Here is a 21,279-nt window from a genome sequence, read left to right as displayed (position 1 = left end):
ACGGGGTCGCTGTAATGGGATCGGGGTGACGGGATCGGTGTAATGGGATAGGCTGTAACGGGATCGGCTGTAATGGGATCGCCCGTTAGGGGATCAGGGTAACGGGATCGGTGTAATGGGATCGCCCGTTATGAGATCGGGGTAACGGGATCGGTGTAATGGGATCGCTCGTTATGGGATCGCCGGTTATGGGATCAGCTGTAATGGGATCGGCTGATATGGGACAGGCTGTAACAGTTTTGGATGTAGGGACCAGCTGTAACAGGACTGACCATAGGGGCATACTTGGAATGGGATCAGCTGTAACGGGATCGACTGTGATGGGATCGGTAGTAGGGACTCACACACAGAGTGACCCCTCCATAGGGTCACAGCCCCCACAGGATGGCCCCCTATAGGGTCAGAGGCCCCAGAGAATGACCCCCCACCACAGAGTGACCCCTGTAGGGTCACCCCCCCGTCCAGGGTGGCCCCTCCTTTCTGGCTGCCCCCCTGGACCTCCCAGCCGCCAGGGGACGCTCTCCGCTTCCAGCAATGTGCGGCTCGCTCGCCTGCTCTGGCGGCACTTCCGGCAGCGCTGCCGCCGCTCACTTCCGCTTCCGCCGCCTCCTCCTCGCTGCCGCCGCGGAGACCGGGAGAGCCGCGCGCGCTCGGGAGGCTTCCGGTTCCATTTCCGCTTCCGGTGCGGCGGCCGGGCCGGCTGAGGCAAGAGAAGCGGCGGCGGCTCCGGATTCTGCTCCGCTCCCGGACCGCGCTCCTCCCTCTCCCGCTGCCTTCACACCGGACTCCGCCGCCGCCGGGCCTTTTCCCGTGCCAGGTCCTGCCGCTGCCCGGGGCCGAGGCGGCGGCGCTGCCCCCCATGAGGATGGAGGCCCGGGAGGCGGCGCGGGCCCGGCCTGGCCCGGCCTTCAAGGGTTTCGGCGCCGAGAGCAAGGTGCGGAGCGGGGGGCCGCGGGGCCGGGGCGTTCCCAGGCTCCGTTTCCACCGGGCCGGAGCCGCCACAAGTCCTTCCCTCACGGAACCACGGCGGGATTTGGGCGGGAAGCGGATTTGGGAATATTCGGGACAATTCCCCCATCCCAGGAAATCCTAGGGCACTTCCAGCCGCGGTTTCTCTGGGGAATCCCAGCCTGGAAACCTCAGAAGTCAAATTCCAATCCCGGTTTTGGGAATTCCCCGTTCCCGGCGTGGGAATTCCGCCTGGAATGTGCCAGGAATGGGGAGCCCAAGTGTGGGATCAACCGCGGGTCCGGAGCTGCGAAATTCAGGATTTTCCCAGCAGTTTTTGCGTTCTTGCTGCTCCATAAATTCTCTCCACAAAATATGGGAGTTGTAACCTTTAAAAGTTGGGAATTTGGGGAGTTTGGGGAGCTGTGATGGGTAGGAATTGCAAACCTCAGGAATTGTAAATTTGGGGAATTATTAATTTTAGGAATTGTGAATTTTGGGAATTGTGAAGTCCTGCCACCATTCCCAACCAACCCTGGGAACACCCTAACCTTTTTCCTGTAATTTTCCTGGACTCTTCCCTGGCATTTTCCCACTTCTAAGCAAAATATTGGAATTTTCCTATTATTTTTTTTCCCCCAGTTTTTCCTCCCCAAACTCAGCAGCTTCTCCTGCCCTGCTGGGAACTCCTCCTGCTCCCTCAGCTTCACCCCAGGTGAGTTTTCCCTCTGGAATTTTGGGTTTGGGGATGTTTTCCCTGAAAACAACCCCTGGAGAAGGGGAAATTTGGGGTTTTCTGGGAACTCCCAGTGTTTTTCCCCTCAGAAATTCCTGAAAGATTCCCAGGAGCCAATGGGCAGTGGAGGAGCTCCAAGCCCAGGGTGAGCCGAGGCTCCTTCCTGGAGACCCGTAAAAATTCCAGGTGGGTGCAGCAGATCTCAGATTTCCAGGTTTTGGTTGATATTTTTGGGGGGGTTTAGTTGGGAATTTTGGAGTTTTGTGATTTGACAATTTTTTGAGGTGGTTTTATTTTGGGGATTTTTTGATGGTTTTAATTTCTTTTTTGGGGGGATTTTTTTGGTGGGTTTAATTTGGGATTTTGGTTATTTGGGGGAGGATTTTTTGATAGGGATTGGGATTCTTTTTTTTTTTTTTTTTTAATTTTATTTGGGATTTGGGGAATGTAATTGGGGGGGTTTGGGTTCTTGTTTTTTGTTTTTGTGTGTGATTTTTTGGGGCTTTATTTGGAATTTGGGGGCCTTTCATTTCTCCTTCCGTGCAACCTTTTGCGATTTTATTCGGGATTTTAAACCGATTTTCAGGATTTACAACAAACCCGCGGTGTTTTTCCCTCCTTCTAGCGGGAACCCCAGCACTTTTGGGGGAAAATCCGCCCTCCATGGAGCCTCCTTCCCCCTGAAGCCGGCCCCGAGCCCCTCCTGGAGCCGCCGCAGCCCCAAGAAGGCCCCGCGGCGCTTCCTGAGCGCGGCTGAGGAGGTGACGGGGAAACCCTGGGGCATCCCAGGGGTTTGTGGGGTCGGGGTGTCCAGGCAGGGCTGGGAATGGAAATCCTGAGAAATCCCAGGGGTTTGTGGGGTTGGGGTGTCCAGGCAGGGCTGGGAATGGAAATCCTGAGAAATCCCAGGGGTTTGTGGGGTTGGGGTGTCCAAGCAGGGCTGGGAATAGAAATCCTGGGGATTTGTGGGGTTGGGGTGTCCAGGCAGGGCTGGGAATAGAAATCCTGGGGATTTGTGGGGTTGGAGTGTCCAGGCAGGGCTGGGCATGGAAATCCTGAGAAATCCCAGGGGTTTGTGGGGTTGGGGTGTCCAGGCAGGGCTGGGAGTGGAAATCCTGGGGATTTGTGGGGTTGGGGTGTCCAGGCAGGGCTGGGAATGGAAATCCTGAGAATTTGTGGGCTTGGGGTGTCCAGGCAGAGCTGGGAATGGAAATCCTGAGAAATCCCAGGGATTTGTGGGGTTGGGGTGTCCAGGCAGGGCTGGGAATGGAAATCCTGAGAAATCCTGGGGGTTTGTGGGGTTGGGGTGTCCAGGCAGGGCTGGGAATGGAAATCCTGAGAAATCCTGGGGATTTGTGGGGTTGGGGTGTCCAGGCAGAGCTGGGAATGGAAATCCTGAGAAATCCCAGGGGTTTGTGGGCTTGGGGTGTCCAGGCAGAGCTGGGAATGGAAATCCTGAGAAATCCTGAGAATTTGTGGGCTTGGGGTGTCCAGGCAGGGCTGGGAATGGAAATCCTGGGGATTTGTGGGCTTGGGGTGTCCAGGCAGAGCTGGGAATGGAAATCCTGGGGATTTGTGGGCTTGGGGTGTCCAGGCAGAGCTGGGAATAGAAATCCTGGGGATTTGTGGGGTTGGAGTGTCCAGGCAGGGCTGGGCATGGAAATCCTGAGAATTTGTGGGCTTGGGGTGTCCAGGCAGGGCTGGGCATGGAAATCCTGAGAAATCCCAGGGGTTTGTGGGGTTGGGGTGTCCAGGCAGGGCTGGGAGTGGAAATCCTGGGGATTTGTGGGGTCGGGGTGTCCAGGCAGAGCTGGGAATGGAAATCCTGAGAAATCCCGGGGATTTGTGGGGTTGGGGTGTCCAGGCAGAGCTGGGAATGGAAATCCTGAGAAATCCCGGGGATTTGTGGACTTGGGGTGTCCAAGCAGGGCTGGGAATGGAAATCCTGAGAATTTGTGGGCTTGGGGTGTCCAGGCAGGGCTGGGAATGGAAATCCTGAGAAATCCCAGGGGTTTGTGGGGTTGGGGTGTCCAGGCAGGGCTGGGAATGGAAATCCTGAGAAATCCCAGGGATTTGTGGGCTTGGGGTGTCCAGGCAGGGCTGGGCATGGAAATCCTGAGAAATCCCAGGGATTTGTGGGGTTGGGGTGTCCAGGCAGGGCTGGGAATGGAAATGCTGAGAAATCCTGGGGATTTGTGGGGTTGGGGTGTCCAGGCAGGGCTGGGAATGGAAATCCTGAGAAATCCTGGGGATTTGTGGGGTTGGGGTGTCCAGGCAGGGCTGGGAATGGAAATCCCAGGGATTTGTGGGCTTGGGGTGTCCAGGCAGAGCTGGGGGCACATCTGGGGTTAAACACCAAATTCTTGGGGTTTTCCAGCCCTAAATCCCATTTTTTTGGGGGTTTTTCTCAGCATTGCCTTCGTGGGATTCCACCAGATCCCTGAATTTGGGGGGAATCCCTGGGATCAGTGAATTCCAGGGTTTTGAGAAGAGTTTTTTCCGTGGTCTTTCCCCGCAGACGGTGCGGGAGGAGGAGCGGGAGATTTACCGGCAGCTGTTGCAGATGGTGACCGGGAAGAGATTCTCCAGCTGCAAACCCTCCCCGCTGCTCCCCTTCCACCTGTGAGTCGGGAGCATCCCAAAAAATCCCTGCAAACCTGCCCCACATCCCAAAGAACCTCGAAATCCCTGCTCGAATCCCAAAAAACCCTCTGCAAATCCCTGAAAATCATCAGAGACCCTGCCCAAACCCCAAACCTCTCCAAAACCCCTTTCCTAACCCCCCCCAAAAAAAAAAAATCTAAATCCTCTCCCCAAATCTCAAATTTCCAGTCTTTTCCCAGGAATTTCCCTAACTGAGTGTTTTGATTTTTTTTTTGCAGCTCCCGCTGTCCCCGCTCTGGCCCCTCCCTGCCCAAGGAGGCTCCCAGGGATGATCCCGAGGCACCAGAAATTCACAAAATTCCGGCTCCTGTTCCACATTCCCCAGAGCCACCCCAGAATTCCCAAAATCCCCCCCTGGGCCCCTCTCCAGGGTTTCCTGGGGAGTTCCAGCCCCGGAATTCCGCGGCCCCACAGCAGCGGGAGGAGGAGCCAGGAGCTGAGGCACAGAGCGAAGGTAAAGATTCCTGAGAATTCCAGGAAAATGACCCCTAAACCGCCAAAATCTCGAATAAAACAAGACCACAAATAAAACCCCCAAAAAAATCTGAAATTCACTAAAAAAAAAAACCAAAAAAATCCCAAAAAACTCCCCAAGAAAGTCCCAAAGAAAATACCCCCAAAAATCCCCCGAATCCCAAACAAAATGAAACCAAATCCCAAATAACCCCAAACTCTGGGAAAGGGATTTAAATTCTGTGGCCAATCTGGAGTATTTATTCAGGATTGGGAAATATTTGGGGTAGGAATCAACGGGGACAGAAATCCAGGATTTTTTCCCATTTTTAGGGTCAGATTCTGTCATTTTGCTCAAGGTCAAGGATTCCAGAACTCCAGCTCCAAGGTAAGGGGTGCGAAATGGGGGGATTTGGGGGATTTTTAGGGACACAGGGAGGTGACAATGAAGAGACACAGAGTGAGAATTTGGGAAATGAGGGAATTCTGGGGAAATTCTGGTATTTTTGGTCACTTCCAACCCTCCTTTCTCTCTCTTTCCAGCCTCCCCTTTTTCCAGGCCGAGCTATGGATCAAAGAGCTGTGAGTTAATATTCCCTGCTGGCTTTTCCTGGGATTTTTGGGGTGGAAAAACCAAAATCCTGATTTTTTTAAATCAATTTGTCCATGAAAATTTTGTTTTTTTCTAGGACCAGTGTCTATGATTCCCGAGCCAGAGAGAGGTGGAGGCAAATAGAGGAGCAGAAAGCTTTGGCCCTGCAGCTCCAGAGCCAGGTGAGAATTACACGGAAAAACACCCTGGACTGGGACAGTTAGGGAAAAACAGTTGGAAAACAGGAAAAATCAACTTTTTTAGGCCTTTTTTCTTCTCAATCCTGGGATAAACAGCAAGGAAAAGAGGGAATATTGTCTCTCATTGCAAACTACAGGAAATTTTGTCACTGGGAGGGTGGTCAGGGCTTGGAAAAGGAGTCAGAATCCAGGGAAATGTGTCGTAACGGCGGGAGAGATGCGACACACCATATGCGATGAATAGCAAATCTCGAAGTTTATTGAAAGCTTACACATTTTTATATTAGTGTTAATGAAGCTTACACATTTTTATATTAGTGTTAATGAAGCTTATGCATATTGCAAAATCTGAGCTCATTATTGGTTAAAGCACACTATAATCAAACACACTTACTTCTATTTCTTAACAATTATTTTGCTTCTATGTGTACATTCTTCTAATTTTTCTACCTTGGGATAACTACATTTTTTGGCAAGCAATTTTCTCCCCCGTCTTCCCGTTTTAGAGAAGGTCACTGTGACCTTCGTCAGTAATTAGGCACCGGTTGCTCAGTTCTCAGCTTGTTTCTCTTACCTTTATCCATTGGTATCACATCGGAATGTCTTTTCTCAGCTAACCAATAATCCAAAAAGCTCTCTACAGAAATGGGGGAAAACGCAGCCGTGGTACTTGGGGACAGGCCTGGGTGGCTCTGTGAAGGTTTGGTTCCGTAATCCCGGAGGTTTGTCCCAGTTCCATCACTCCCAGGCTCTCCTTTTCCCTCTCTGTGCCTCCGCAGCGGCTGCAGGAGCAGGAGCGCTCGGTGCAGGACCTGGTGGATCTGCACCTGCGCGTGCCCCTGGAGAAGGAGATCCCGGTGGCCGTGGGGCCCGAGGGCCCCGAGCGCACCCGGCCCGGCCAGGCCGACGACGACTTCCCCGAGATCACCGAGGTGGGGCTGAGCCCGGGGGCCCTGGGCGCAGGGATGGGCCCTGAGCGCTCCTCAGGGTGGAACTGTGGCTCGGGAATCAGTTTGGTGTTAAAGCCTTGGGGATTTGGGGCACAAAAAGCAGCAATTCTACCTCAACTGAGATAGAATTCTACCTCAACTGAGGCAGACCAGTTCAGGGAATTCCTGGGATTTTGGGGTCAGTTCAGGGAATTCCTGAGATTTAGGGATTTTGGGGTCAGTTCAGGGAATTCCTGGGATTTTGGGTCAGTTCAGGTAATTCCTGGGATTTGGGGTCAGTTCAGGGAGTTCCTGAGATTTAGGGATTTTGGGGTCAGTTCAGGGAATTCCTGGGATTTGGGGTCAGTTCAGGGAATTCCTGGGATTTTGGGGTCAGTTCAGGGAATTCCTGAGATTTAGGGATTTTGGGGTCAGTTCAGGGAATTCCTGGGATTTGGGGTCAGTTCAGGGAATTCCTGGGATTTTGGGGTCAGTTCAGGGAATTCCTGAGATTTAGGGATTTTGGGGTCAGTTCAGGGAATTCCTGGGATTTTGGGGTCAGTTCAGGGAATTCCTGAGATTTAGGGATTTTGGGGTCAGTTCAGGGAATTCCTGGGATTTGGGGTCAGTTCAGGGAATTCCTGGGATTTTGGGGTCAGTTCAGGGAATTCCTGGGATTTGGGTGATTTTGGGGTCAGTTCAGGGAATTCCTGAGATTTAGGGATTTTGGGGTCAGTTCAGGGAATTCCTGGGATTTTGGGGTCAGTTCAGGGAATTCCTGGGATTTTGGGGTCAGTTCAGGGAATTCCTGAGATTTGGGGTCAGTTCAGGGAATTCCTGGGATTTTGGGGTCAGTTCAGGGAATTCCTGGGATTTGGGGTCAGTTCAGGGAATTCCTGGGATTTTGGCGTCAGTTCAGGGAATTCCTGGGATTTGGGGTCAGTTCAGGGAATTCCTGAGATTTAGGGATTTTGGGGTCAGTTCAGGGAATTCCTGGGATTTGGGGTCAGTTCAGGGAATTCCTGGGATTTTGGCGTCAGTTCAGGGAATTCCTGAGATTTAGGGATTTTGGGGTCACTTCAGGGAATTCCTGGGATTTGGGGTCAGTTCAGGGAATTCCTGGGATTTTGGCGTCAGTTCAGGGAGTTCCTGGGATTTTGGGATTTTGGGGTCAGTTCAGGGAATTCCTGGGATTTGGGGTCAGTTCAGGGAATTCCTGGGATTTTGGGGTCAGTTCAGGGAATTCCTGGGATTTGGGTCAGTTCAGGGAATTCCTGGGATTTTGGGTCAGTTCAGGGAATTCCTGGGATTTGGGGTCAGTTCAGGGAATTCCTGGGATTTGGGGTCAGTTCAGGGAATTCCTGAGATTTAGGGATTTTGGGGTCAGTTCAGGGAATTCCTGGGATTTGGGGTCAGTTCAGGGAATTCCTGAGATTTAGGGATTTTGGGGTCACTTCAGGGAATTCCTGGGATTTGGGGTCAGTTCAGGGAATTCCTGGGATTTGGGGTCAGTTCAGGGAATTCCTGAGATTTAGGGATTTTGGGGTCAGTTCAGGGAATTCCTGGGATTTTGGGGTCAGTTCAGGGAATTCCTGGGATTTGGCGTCAGTTCAGGGAATTCCTGGGATTTTGGGGTCAGTTCAGGGAATTCCTGGGATTTTGGGTCAGTTCAGGGAATTCCTGAGATTTTGGGGTCCGTTCAGGGAATTCCTGGGATTTGGGGTCAGTTCAGGGAATTCCTGGGATTTAGGGATTTTGGGGTCAGTTCAGGGAATTCCTGGGATTTGGGGTCAGTTCAGGAAATTCCTGGGATTTTGGGGTCAGTTCAGGGAATTCCTGGGATTTGGGGATTTTGGGGTCAGTTCAGGGAATTCCTGGGATTTGGGGTCAGTTCAGGGAATTCCTGAGATTTGGGGTCAGTTCAGGGAATTCCTGGGATTTGGGGTCAGTTCAGGGAATTCCTGGGATTTTGGGTCAGTTCAGGGAATTCCTGGGATTTTTGGGGTCAGTTCAGGGAATTCCTGGGATTTTGGGGTCAGTTCAGGGAATTCCTGGGATTTTGGGGTCAGTTCAGGGAATTCCTGAGATTTTGGGTCAGTTCAGGGAATTCCTGGGATTTTGGGGTCAGTTCAGGGAATTCCTGAGATTTAGGGATTTTGGGGTCAGTTCAGGGAATTCCTGGGATTTGGGGTCAGTTCAGGGAATTCCTGGGATTTTGGGGTCAGTTCAGGGAATTCCTGGGATTTGGGGTCAGTTCAGGGAATTCCTGGGATTTTGGGGTCAGTTCAGGGAATTCCTGGGATTTGGGGTCAGTTCAGGGAATTCCTGAGATTTAGGGATTTTGGGGTCAGTTCAGGGAATTCCTGGGATTTTGGGGTCAGTTCAGGGAATTCCTGGGATTTTGGGGTCAGTTCAGGGAATTCCTGGGATTTGGGGTCAGTTCAGGGAATTCCTGGGATTTTGGGGTCAGTTCAGGGAATTCCTGAGATTTAGGGATTTTGGGGTCAGTTCAGGGAATTCCTGGGATTTTGGGGTCAGTTCAGGGAATTCCTGGGATTTTGGGGTCAGTTCAGGGAATTCCTGAGATTTAGGGATTTTGGGGTCAGTTCAGGGAATTCCTGGGATTTTGGGTCAGTTCAGGGAATTCCTGGGATTTTGGGGTCAGTTCAGGGAATTCCTGGGATTTGGGGTCAGTTCAGGGAATTCCTGGGATTTGGGGTCAGTTCAGGGAATTCCTGGGATTTGGGGTCAGTTCAGGCAATTCCGGGGATTTTGGGTCAGTTCAGGGAATTCCTGGGATTTTGGGGTCAGTTCAGGGAATTCCTGGGATTTTGGGGTCAGTTCAGGGAATTCCTGGGATTTGGGGTCAGTTCAGGGAATTCCTGGGATTTGGGGTCAGTTCAGGGAATTCCTGAGATTTAGGGATTTTGGGGTCAGTTCAGGGAATTCCTGGGATTTTGGGTCAGTTCAGGGAATTCCTGGGATTTAGGGATTTTGGGGTCAGTTCAGGGAATTCCTGAGATTTAGGGATTTTGGGGTCAGTTCAGGGAATTCCTGAGATTTAGGGATTTTGGGGTCAGTTCAGGTAATTCCTGGGATTTTGGGTCAGTTCAGGGAATTCCTGAGATTTAGGGATTTTGGAGTCCGTTCAGGGAATTCCTGGGATTTTGGGGTCAGTTCAGGGAATTCCTGGGATTTGGGGTCAGTTCAGGGAATTCCTGGGATTTAGGGATTTTGGGGTCAGTTCAGGGAATTCCTGGGATTTTGGGGTCAGTTCAGGGAATTCCTGGGATTTTGGGGTCAGTTCAGGGAATTCCTGAGATTTAGGGATTTTGGGGTCAGTTCAGGGAATTCCTGGGATTTTGGGTCAGTTCAGGGAATTCCTGGGATTTTGGGGTCAGTTCAGGGAATTCCTGGGATTTGGGGTCAGTTCAGGGAATTCCTGGGATTTGGGGTCAGTTCAGGGAATTCCTGAGATTTAGGGATTTTGGGGTCAGTTCAGGGAATTCCTGGGATTTTGGGGTCAGTTCAGGGAATTCCTGAGATTTAGGGATTTTGGGGTCAGTTCAGGGAATTCCTGGGATTTGGGGTCAGTTCAGGGAATTCCTGAGATTTAGGGATTTTGGGGTCAGTTCAGGGAATTCCTGAGATTTAGGGATTTTGGGGTCAGTTCAGGGAATTCCTGGGATTTTGGGGTCAGTTCAGGGAATTCCTGAGATTTAGGGATTTTGGGGTCAGTTCAGGGAATTCCTGAGATTTAGGGTCAGTTCAGGGAATTCCTGGGATTTTGGGGTCACTTCAGGGAATTCACTTCAGGGAACTCTGGGGTTTGGGCATGGGGATGGAGCCCTGCACCCTCGTCCTGGTGAATTTATGGCTTAAGGGACAATTGGGCATGAAAGCCTTGGGTATTGGGGGTCAGGAAAAGCAGGAATTCCACCTGCCCTTTGCCCAGGAAATGGAGAAGGAAATCAAGAGCCTTTTCCGAGGAGGGAACCAGGACGAGGTGCTGAGCGAGGCTTTCCGCCTGACCATCACCAGGAAGGACATCCAGACCCTCAACAACCTCAACTGGCTCAACGACGAGGTGAGAGCCAAACAATTCCCATTTCCAGCAGCTTGGGAGGGGAAAATGGTCGGGTTGGGTGCTCAGAGGGGGTTTGTGGGTTGGGATTCCACCCTGGACTGATAAATCTGTGGGGGAAGCTCCGCAAAATAAAAATAATTGAATTTTATGTGGGGAATTAATGATAGTGGGAGGATGGGATTGGTGTGAACAGGGGAAACAATAAGTAAATCTTAAAGACAGACCTAAATAAAGGCAGATTCCTAAAAATCCTCGAGTTTTCTCTGGAATGTTTTACTACAATGGAGCTACTGCAAATCCCCCTGGGTTTTTTGAAGATTTTAATGCAAATCTTCCTTTTTGGGGCTTTATTCCCTAACTTTACACAGCGCCACAAATCCAGACACCATAATAAAATAAATTAAAATCTACTAAAAAAAAATCAAAAACCTGGTCTGTTTTCCCTTTTTTTTTCCCCCTAGATTATAAATTTCTACATGAATTTGCTGATGGAGAGGAGCAAGGACAAGGATTTGCCTGCAGTCCATGCCTTCAACACCTTTTTCTTCACCAAATTAAAGACTGCAGGGTACCAAGCTGTGAAAAGATGGACAAAAAAAGTGGATATTTTCTCTGTGGATCTGCTCCTGGTGCCCATCCACCTGGGAGTGCACTGGTGCCTGGCCGTGAGTGCCTGAATTATCCCAAAAAATCTTCAGTTTGGGATTTAGGGCCCAAATTTTGTTGGTTTTTGGGTGGCGCTGAAGGGAAAAATTTGTGTTTGTGTCTCAAATCTGAGTTTAAAGGGAAATACAAAGGTAGGACCAGCTTTTTGTGGGGTTTTTAGTACTTAAATTCAGCCTGGAGGTCATTTTGGGGAATTTATTCCCTTGAGAAGATCTGATTTCCTCGTTCCCACCAACTGCTGGTGCCACAGGATCTTGTTAAAGAGATTTAGGCCACAGATATTTCACTTTTCCCCTTCCTTTGTCCCATCCCCTGCCCTGGCTCCTGGGATATTGCAGGGATTTTCAGCTCCTTTAGCAAAAGCCTCCTTAATTTATTAATTCCTGCTTGAATTGTTAATTCCATGGAAAAGAGGTAATTTCCAGCGAAAATGGCATGGGAATGGGGAGGGAAAACACTGAAAACCACCTAGATCTGGCCCTTGAGAGATGGGGCAAAACTGTTGTAAACCCGTGGGAGGAATAATAGTAACAACAATAATAACAAAAACAATAATAACAATAACAATAATGGCTCATTGAGACATTCAGGGATTAAAAACACAGCAGGAAACGGGGATTTTTGGGGGGGAAATCCTCCTGTGGTGTGAAGCACCCTGCATTGTTTTTGCAAGAAAAGCATTCCTGATTTTTTTTTCCCCATTTTAAGGAATTTTTCTCTGTGCAGGTCGTGGATTTCAGGAAAAAAACCATCACCTACTACGATTCCATGGGAGGGATCAACAGTGAGGCCTGCAGGATCCTGCTGTGAGTGAAATCCCTTCCCTGGCAAAATCCCACTCCTGCTTCCCCAGCCTTGGAAACTCCAACTTTACCCAGTTTTGGGCTTTTTTGGGGTCTTTTTTGGGCTTTTTTGGGGTCATTTTTGGGCTTTTTTGGGGTCTTTTTTGGGGTCATTTTTGGGCTTTCTTGGGGTCATTTTTGGGCCCTTTTAGGGTCATTCTTAGGTCCCTTTAGGGTCATTTTATGGGGGCTCCTTTAGGGTCATTTTTGCTCCCTTTTTCAGGCTCATTCTCCCTTTCCAGGACATGAAAAATTTCTTCTCTTCCCTGCAATTCTCTCCCCATGGGATTTCGGCCTCTCCTGATCCAATTTGAGATTTTTTGGGGGGATTGATTTGTGAATCCCAACCCTGAATCCCTTTGGGAACAGCCAGACAGAGCAGAATCTCAGAATTGCCATTTTCCCATGAATTCCAGCTTTTCCTGCTCCTTTTCCCACAGGCAGTACCTGAAACAGGAAAGTTTGGATAAGAAAAGGAAGGAATTCGATACCAATGGATGGGCCCTGCTGAGCAAGAAGAGCCAGGTTTGGACAGCCCAGAATTCCCAAAGAATTCAGCATTTCCTTGGATTCCCAGCCCTTTTTGGGCCCCTTTTCCCCCAGGGAAGAAAAGGAGGGAACAAATCCCAATCCTTGGGAGAGGAAATGTTCCACAGGGGAAGGGTTTGGGTGGGATTTGGGCAAGGTGGGAATGCAAAAAAATCCCGGAATTCTGGGGCCTTCCCACAGATTTCACTGGGATTTCGGGGTTTTTCCTGGCCTGGGGGGTTTGGGAATGTGGGGGTTTGGGAATGTGGGGGTTTGGGAATGTGGGGATTTGGGAATGTGGGGATTTGGGGGCTGTGGGGATTTGGGGGCTGTGGGGGTTTGGGAATGTGGGGATTTGGGGGCTGTGGGGATTTGGGAATGTGGGGATTTGGGGGCTGAGGGGATTTGGGAATGTGGGGATTTGGGAATGTGGGGATTTGGGAATGTGGGGGTTTGGGGGCTGTGGGGATTTGGGAATGTGGGGGTTTGGGAATGTGGGGGTTTGGGAACGTGGGGGTTTGGGAACGTGGGGGTTTGGGAATGTGGGGATGTGGGAATGTGGGGGTTTGGGAATGTGGGGATTTGGGAATGTGGGGGTTTGGGGGCTGAGGGGATTTGGGAATGTGGGGATTTGGGGGCTGAGGGGGTTTGGGAATGTGGGGATTTGGGGCTGTGGGGGTTTGGGAATGTGGGGGTTTGGGAATGTGGGGATTTGGGAATGTGGGGATTTGGGGGCTGAGAGGATTTGGGAATGTGGGGGTTTGGGGGCTGAGAGGATTTGGGAATGTGGGGATTTGGGAATGTGGGGGTTTGGGAATGTGGGGGTTTGGGAATGTGGGGATTTGGGGGCTGTGGGGAATTGGGAATGTGGGGATTTGGGAATGCGGGGATTTGGGAATGTGGGGGTTTGGGAATGTGGGGATTTGGGAATGTGGGGATTTGGGGGCTGAGAGGATTTGGGAATGTGGGGATTTGGGGGCTGAGAGGATTTGGGAATGTGGGGATTTGGGAATGTGGGGATTTGGGAATGTGGGGGTTTGGGAATGTGGGGATTTTGGGGCTGTGGGGATTTTGGGGCTGTGGGGATTTTGGGGCTGTGGGGATTTGGGAATGTGGGGGTTTGGGAATGTGGGGATTTGGGGGCTGAGGGGATTTGGGGGCTGTGGGGGTTTGGGAATGTGGGGGTTTGGGAATGTGGGGATTTGGGAATGTGGGAATGTGGGGAATTGGGAATGTGGGGATTTGGGAATGTGGGGATTTGGGAATGTGGGGGTTTGGGAATGTGGGGATTTGGGAATGTGGGGGTTTGGGAATGTGGGGATTTGGGAATGTGGGGATTTGGGAATGTGGGAATTTGGGAATGTGGGGATTTGGGGGCTGAGGGGATTTGGGAATGTGGGGATTTGGGAATGTGGGGATTTGGGGGCTGAGGGGGTTTGGGAATGTGGGGATTTGGGGAATGTGGGGATTTGGGAATGTGGGGGTTTGGGAATGTGGGGGTTTGGGAATGTGGGGATTTGGGAATGTGGGGATTTGGGAATGTGGGGGTTTGGGAATGTGGGGATTTGGGAATGTGGGGATTTGGGAATGTGGGGGTTTGGGAATGTGGGGGTTTGGGAATGTGGGGATTTGGGAATGTGGGGGTTTGGGGGCTGTGGGGATTTGGGAATGTGGGGGTTTGGGAATGTGGGGGTTTGGGAATGTGGGGGTTTGGGGGCTGAGGGGATTTGGGAATGTGGGGGTTTGGGAATGTGGGGGTTTGGGAATGTGGGGGTTTGGGAATGTGGGGGTTTGGGAATGTGGGGATTTGGGAATGTGGGGATGTGGGAATGTGGGGGTTTGGGAATGTGGGGATTTTGGGGCTGAGGGGATTTGGGAATGTGGGGATTTGGGAATGTGGGGGTTTGGGAATGTGGGGATGTGGGAATGCTGATTCCCGTTTTCTCGGCAGGAGATCCCGCAGCAGATGAACGGCAGCGACTGCGGGATGTTCGCCTGCCGCTACGCCGAGTGCATCTCCAAGGACAAACCCATCAACTTCACCCAGGTACCCTGGGGGCTGCACAGGGAACAGATCCCAAAATTCCCACCCTACAGACCCCAAAATTCCAGCGGGATCTGGGGGAGCGTCCAGCATCCCTCATCCAACCCAAGGAATCCCCGCCTTATTTCCCATTCCTGGCTGTGCCCCCCTCTGCCCCATGGAATTGTCCCCAAATCCCTGTCCCAAGCCCCTGGAAAAAGCCCCCAAGCCCCAGTGCCAGGGAAAATCCCAAATATTCCCCCCAAAATCTGGGACGAATCCCCCCCCATTCCTCCCCAAAATTCCAAGGAATTCCTGGGTAATTCCCAGCCTCCAGGAATATCCCACTTCCCTCCTCCAGCATTTCCAGATCCCAACACTCCCAAATTCCCTCAGGTCCCAGACCCCCCCAGGGTCAGCAAAACCCCAAACTTTCCACAATCCCAGCGAAATCTGGGATGAATTCCCCCATTTTTTGCCTGAATCCCCAGAAATTCCCATTTTTTTCCCACCATTCCCACAACCCCAAACCCCCAAATTTCCCCCTTTCCCATTATTTTCCATGGGGAAAAAAGCCTGAATCTGCCCCTGGATGAGCAAACCTGACCAAAATTCCCGTTTTTTCCCATTTCTCCCCCCCCAAAATTCCCAAAGCAACACATGCCCTACTTCCGGAAGAGGATGGCCTGGGAAATCCTGCACAGGAAGCTCCTCTGATGCCAGAAAAATCCTGAAATTCCACAGATTTGGGTCAGAAGAATCCCAGGATTCTCCTGGGGACGCAGCCAAGGAACTCCGGGTCCTGCTCCTCCCAAACCCCCCCAGCATTCGGGGGGAATAGAAAAGTTTGGAAGCACAGTTGGGATTCTTTGGAGTTTCTTTCCCTCTTTTTTGAGATTCCAGGATGGATTTTCCCGCTTTTCCGTCTGCTGGGATTGGGGAAATTTGGGAATTTTGGGCTTTTTTTGGAGCTGGATTTTTGGGAAAAGGGAGGAGCCTCCGTGGATTTGGGTTGGGAAAATCTGGATTTGGGAAAAGCAGGGGAAAGGTTTGGCTCTGGAGGGAATTTTTGGGGATCGTTCCCATTTTTTTCCACCTCATTCCCAAAGTTTGTGGATTTTATCCATAGGAGAACTTGGATTGGAATCCCTGGGAATAATTCCTGCTTAAATCCTGTTTTTTCTTCCCAAATTCCCACTTTTGGGTGATTTTCCCAGGATTAAGCTTTGGAATGCCAAAATTCCTCTGGATTTACACCCAGACTTTGCTTTTCCAAGGGATAAATCCCAAAACCTGAGCAAAATCTGGGAATTTTGGTGAATTTTCGGTAATTTTCCCTTCCTTTTCAGGCTGCTTCATCCCAGCAGCTCCTGTTGCTTTTTCCAGTTGCTTTTCCCACTTTTTCCATGAAAAAATCCTCCCAAACCGCCAGAACTGCAGAACCATGGGAAAAGCCCCAAAATCCTGGAATTCCTTCCAATTTTCCCAAACAATACCCAGGATTTATCTGGGGAGCTTTTCCCACCCCTTTCCCTGGATTAATTTATTCCCAAATTTTTTGGACCTTCCCAAGCCTCCGGATTTGCTCTTCCTGGTGGAAAAGACGATTTTTAATAAGAAAAGTGGGGGAAAATCCCAAGTTTTTGTATTTTCCCTCTCCTGCAGGAGCTGGGAATTTTTTCTATTTTTCCCGAGCTGGGAGATGAAGTTTTGTACCAAATTCCCGAATTTTTGGAGCCCCTTTTCCCAGTTTTTTCCAGCCCTTCGTGTCCCTTTGGATCCCAAACTCCCTCCCCTGTTTTATACCAGATTCATTTCCTACTTTTTTTATCTTTTAATGAAATTAAAGATCTGAAAAAAAACCAAACAAACCTGGAATTGAGGAATTTTCCTGTTTTTTATGCTAGATAAGAACACATTTTAATTACGAGTTTATAAATATGCGATAAATTTAATTTTTTTTTCTTTTTTTGCCAGCTCCTCATGTGCTAGGTGACGTTGTTCAGATGCAGTTGTACATTTATTTATTTGTCCGTCTCCATTCCTGTCTGCAGTGGGAATCTCTGGAAAAGGGTTTGGAGTTCGTCCTCAGCTGAAGAAATCAGAGAAAGCGCCCGAAAACCTGGGAAAAATGCCCCAAAATCCCGGGAAAATGCCCCAAAATCCAGGGAAAATGACTCAAAACTCAGGGAAAATGACTCAAAACCTGGGGAAAATGCCCCAAAATCCCGGGAAAATGCCCCAAAATCCCGGGAAAATGCCCCAAACCACAAAAAGATGCCCCCAAACCAGGGGATGCCTGTGCCAAAATCAGACACAAATGCCCCAAATGCAGGAAAAATGCCCCAAAATCGGAGAAAGATTCCCCATAATTCAGGGCTGGGACTCCAAATTCTGAGCTGGGAGACCCCAGAGTTCAGAGCTGCCCCTCAAAACCCTCAATTTTAGGTCACTTTGGGTCATTTTGGATAATTTTAGGTCACTTTGGGTAATTTTAGGTCATTTTTGACCCCAAATCCAGCCAGGTCTGAGCTACCCTCCCACCACCCCCCCCCAAACCCAAATTTGGTCATTTTGGGGTCATTTTGGGGTAATTTTTAATCCCAAACCCCAAGCAGGGCACTTTAACCCTCCAAACCCCAATTTTGGGGTCATTTTGGAGTAACTTTACAGGTAATTTTAGGGTAATTTGGGGTAATTTTTCACCCCAGACCCTCCAGATCAGGGCCACTTCCCCCAAACCCCAATTTTGGGGTGATTTGGGGCCATTTTTACCCCCAAACTGGGGCAGGGTCCTCACACTCCAGGAGCCTCCTGATCCTAATTCCTCCTAACGACCCCGACCCCATTAATCCCCCACAGGCTTGAGCCCTCATTCATTAATTAATTAACCCACAGCCCTGCTGGGCTTTTTTTCTGGTTTTGCCCAAAAGCAAAAAAAAAATCCCAAAAAAAAACCCCCAAAAATCCCAAAAAAATCCCTGAACCTGATCTCCCTTCAAACCCTGGGACCCTCCGCCCAGCCCCCATCAAAAATCTCTTTTAGGGTTGGGGGTTTTTTGGGATTTTGGGTGTTTTTTGGTGGTTTTTAATTTTTTTTTTTTTTTCCCCTGGATTTATTTATTTTTTGGGATTTTTCCGGTTCTGGGACACAGGGGCAGCTTTGTCCCCGTGGCTTTTGGGGCCCTGGCTCGGTGCCACCCCAAATAGGGATTTTTTGGGATGGGGGGATGGGAGAATTCGCCATCAAAGGATCCAAAATCCTGGCGGTTTTTTCACCTCTTCCTCGCTCCAGACAGGAGAGAAAAAAAGGAAATTTTTAGGGTTTGGAGTTGGATGAAAATCCTGAATTTCAGGCATTTACGGGGCAAAAAATCCCAAATTTTCGGGGGAGATCCTAAAAAATCAAAGGGTGGAGTGACCCCCTGTAACATAGAGTGACCCCCGAGGGGAAAAATTGGGAATTCCAGGGGAAAATCAGCTTTGGGAATGGGAAAAATCCTTTAAGGGACACCAAAAAATCCCAAAGTATCCCTCAAACCCATTCATCCAATTCCTAGCGTTTCACCCCAAATACCCCAGAAATAAAAACCACACAAAAAATACCCCCAAAATATTTTAAAAATATTTTTTAATACACAAGAATATTTTAAAATGCACCAAAAAAAAAATTTTTAGGTAGCCCCAAAATATACAAATGCACACAAAAATCTTTTAAAAATTCCAAGCAATATTTGAAAAACACACAAATATTATAACAAATATTCAATAAATGAAAAAGGCCCCAGAAAAAATAAAAATAATACACAAAAAAATACCCTAAAAATGCACAGAAAATAACAAAAAAAAAATTAAAAATACCAAAAAAAACCAAAAAAAACCCCAAAAAAACAAAACACCCACCCTAATAAGAACATTAAAAAATAAAATAAATCAAAATAAATCAAAATAGCCCCCAAAAAAATCCCCGGTGAGGCCCTGAGCGCCCTCCCCCCCTGCTCCCTGAAAGGATCCCTTTGTACCTTTCCCAAAAAATCGCCTTTTCATCCCAAAAAAGGGGGAGGAGGGAAAGGAGGAGGAGGAGGAAGAGGCCGTGTGAGGGGGGAAGGCTTTGACCTCATCCCACAAAAATTCCCGGATTTTTCCCCCATTTCGGGCCCCTTCCCACCTTTCCAGGGGGAAAAGGGACAAAGGTGCTCTGTGTGACAAAACCCCAAAAATGGGATGAAAAAGGAAATTTTGGGGATTTTTCCCACCAGGAAAAGGAGGGGAAGGGAAAACCCGAAATGGAAAAAAGGAATTTGGGATTTTTGGGGTTTTTTTAGGGTTTCAAAGCAAATTTTTGTCCCTACAATTAATTTTTTAGGGGGCAAATTCGCCCCAAAATCAGGTTTTCTGTAAGGCTTGGGGTCTTCAAAATTGCTTTTTTCACATGAATCCGCTGCAAAATTGGGGCTTTGGGGGGTTTTGCATCCCCTGAAAAAATCAATTAGAGGCTCAAAAAAGGATATCATTTTTATATTATTAAATATTAATTTTTAATAGGAAATGTCATGGGATAATTGAAAATATGGAGTGAAATAGCTGTGAAATTAGGAGGAAAAAGTAAAAACTGGGAGTTTTAGGTGGGGGACAAAGATCTTTTTTCTGCTCCTCAATCCCAAAAGGATCCTAGGGAATATTTGGGGCCAGATCTGAGGTTACTGCAAGGTGCCAGAGGGAAAAAAATGGAAACTGGGGAGGTTTTGTGTTGAAAAAAAGCCCTTTTAGAAGGGAAAAATAAATTCCTGGCTCATGCCCCCGTGAAGGAATTCCCTCTCTGGGTTTGGGGTTTTCGTGGGATTGGGTGGTTTGGGAAAGTGGGAAAAATCGGGAGGGAAATGGGGGGAAATTTGGGTAAAAATGGGGTGGGAAAGGAGCAGAAATTAAGGGAAATGGGAATTAAAATGGGGTAAAAAATGGGGCAGAAATGAGGTTTATATCAGGTGAAAATGGGGAAAAATTTGGGTTAAGATGGAGTAAAATGGGGCAGAAATGGAGGGAGCTAAGAGCCAAATGAGACAGAAATAGGTCAAAAATGGAGTAAAAATTGGGGGAAATTAGGGGTAAAAATGGGGGAAATAGGATAAAAATGGGGGGGGAAATGGAGAAAAATGGTAAAAACTGAATTCCCCTTCCACTCTCAGAGTAATTTTGAGCCTAAACTGGGGGATTTGGGGAATTTGGGGTGGGAAAATCGAGTCCCAAACCCCCCGGGACGGGGCCGGTGACGCTCGCGGGTGGCGGCACCGGGGTGGGGACAGCCAGGATCCCGTGGGGACATCGGGGCGGGGCCGGTTCGGTCCCAAACCACGCCCCCCGCTCTGCCCCCCACGCCCCCTCCCGGTGTCCCCTCCCGGTGTCCCCTCCCGGTGTCCCCTCCTGTCCCCGGCTCTGGAGAGGCCACCGGGGGCTGGGAAACTGCGGGGGCCCGGCCTTACCTCTGTCCCCGACACTTCCACCGGTGCCACCGCTGCCACCAGCGCCACTGTCAGCTGTCACCTGTGCCATCTGTGCCACCAGTGCCACCAGTGCCACTGTCAGCTGTCATCGGTGTCACCAGTACCACCGGTGCCACCAGTGCCACCAGTTCCACTGTCAGCTGTCACCTGTGCCATCTGTGCCACTGTCAGCTGTCACCTGTGCCACTGTCAGCTGTCATCGGTGTCACCTGTGCCACTGTCAGCTGTCACCTGTGCCACCAGTGCCTCCAGTGCCTCCAGTGCCACCAGTGCCACTGTCAGCTGTCACCTGTGCCATCTGTGCCACTGTCAGCTGTCATCGGTGCCATCTGTGCCACTGTCAGCTGTCATCGGTGCCACCAGTGCCACCAGTACCACCAGTGCCACTGTCAGCTGTCATCGGTGCCACCAGCGCCACCAGTGCCACCAGTGCCACTGTCAGCTGTCATCGGTGTCACCTGTGTCACCAGTGCCACCAGTGCCACTGTCAGCTGCCACCAGTACCACCAGTGCCACCTGTGCCACCAGTGCCACTGTCAGCTGTCACCTGTGCCATCTGTGCCACTGTCAGCTGTCATCGGTGCCACCAGTGCCACCTGTGTCACCAGTGTCACCAGTACCACTGTCAGCTGTCACCAGTGCCTCCAGTGCCACCGGTGCCACCGGCGTGTCCGCGCTCCGAGGAGGGCGGGAGGCGATGTCCTCACCCCCACGCCGCTTTTGGGGGAGTTTTTGGGGGGATGTGGGGAGGGTTCAGGGGGATTTGGGCTCGTCCCCGGCCCCGTCCCGGCTCTGTCACCCTGGGGACAGCAGCGGAGCCGCCCCCAATTTTGGGGAGGGGTCGGGCAGCCCCTCCCTGGCGCTTTGATTCATTCCCAAATTTTCTGTTCCATCGGAAAGCGGCGGCTGCAGCCAAGGCCTGGCCCCGGTCCCGGCCAGATCCGGCCACGCCGAGCGCTCTTCCACCTGCTGGGGCTGGGAACACCCAAATCCCCCCAATCGCCCCCAAAACTCCTCCCAAAGCCCTCAAAATCCCGCCCCAAAAAATCCCCCCAACCTCCCCCAGAATCTCCCCCAAAACTCCCTCAAACCCCCCTTAAATTCCCCCCA

At 50.2% G+C, this 21,279-nt stretch overlaps 1 protein-coding gene across 1 annotated transcript; it reads left to right on the top strand.

Moving 5' to 3' along the window:
• Positions 1-105: 105 nt before the first annotated feature.
• On the top strand, positions 106-16,535 carry SENP1 (SUMO specific peptidase 1). Its single transcript, XM_054649117.2, has 16 exons — positions 106-934; positions 1,591-1,663; positions 1,774-1,870; positions 2,310-2,445; positions 4,203-4,306; positions 4,567-4,802; positions 5,135-5,189; positions 5,345-5,383; positions 5,491-5,575; positions 6,373-6,525; positions 10,478-10,609; positions 11,071-11,274; positions 12,002-12,081; positions 12,558-12,642; positions 14,597-14,692; positions 15,323-16,535. Exons 1-16 carry the CDS (start codon positions 860-862, stop codon positions 15,383-15,385), a joined length of 1,713 nt encoding a protein of 570 aa, XP_054505092.2. The 5' UTR covers positions 106-859; the 3' UTR covers positions 15,386-16,535.
• Positions 16,536-21,279: the final 4,744 nt, after the last annotated feature.

This window comes from Agelaius phoeniceus, chromosome 35, assembly GCF_051311805.1.
Source record: "Agelaius phoeniceus isolate bAgePho1 chromosome 35, bAgePho1.hap1, whole genome shotgun sequence".
NCBI lineage: Eukaryota > Metazoa > Chordata > Aves > Passeriformes > Icteridae > Agelaius > Agelaius phoeniceus.
Note: the sequence above shows the minus strand (reverse complement) of the source record. Positions and strands in the feature narration are given on the sequence as shown.

Coding starts and splice junctions, on each gene's coding strand:
- SENP1 (XM_054649117.2), top strand. CDS start 860: ATGAGGATGGAGGCCCGGGAGGCGGCGCGGGCCCGGCCTGGCCCGGCC. Junction 6,526..10,477: donor ACTTCCCCGAGATCACCGAG/GTGGGGCTGAGC, acceptor CCCTTTGCCCAG/GAAATGGAGAAGGAAATCAA. Junction 14,693..15,322: donor AACCCATCAACTTCACCCAG/GTACCCTGGGGG, acceptor AAATTCCCAAAG/CAACACATGCCCTACTTCCG.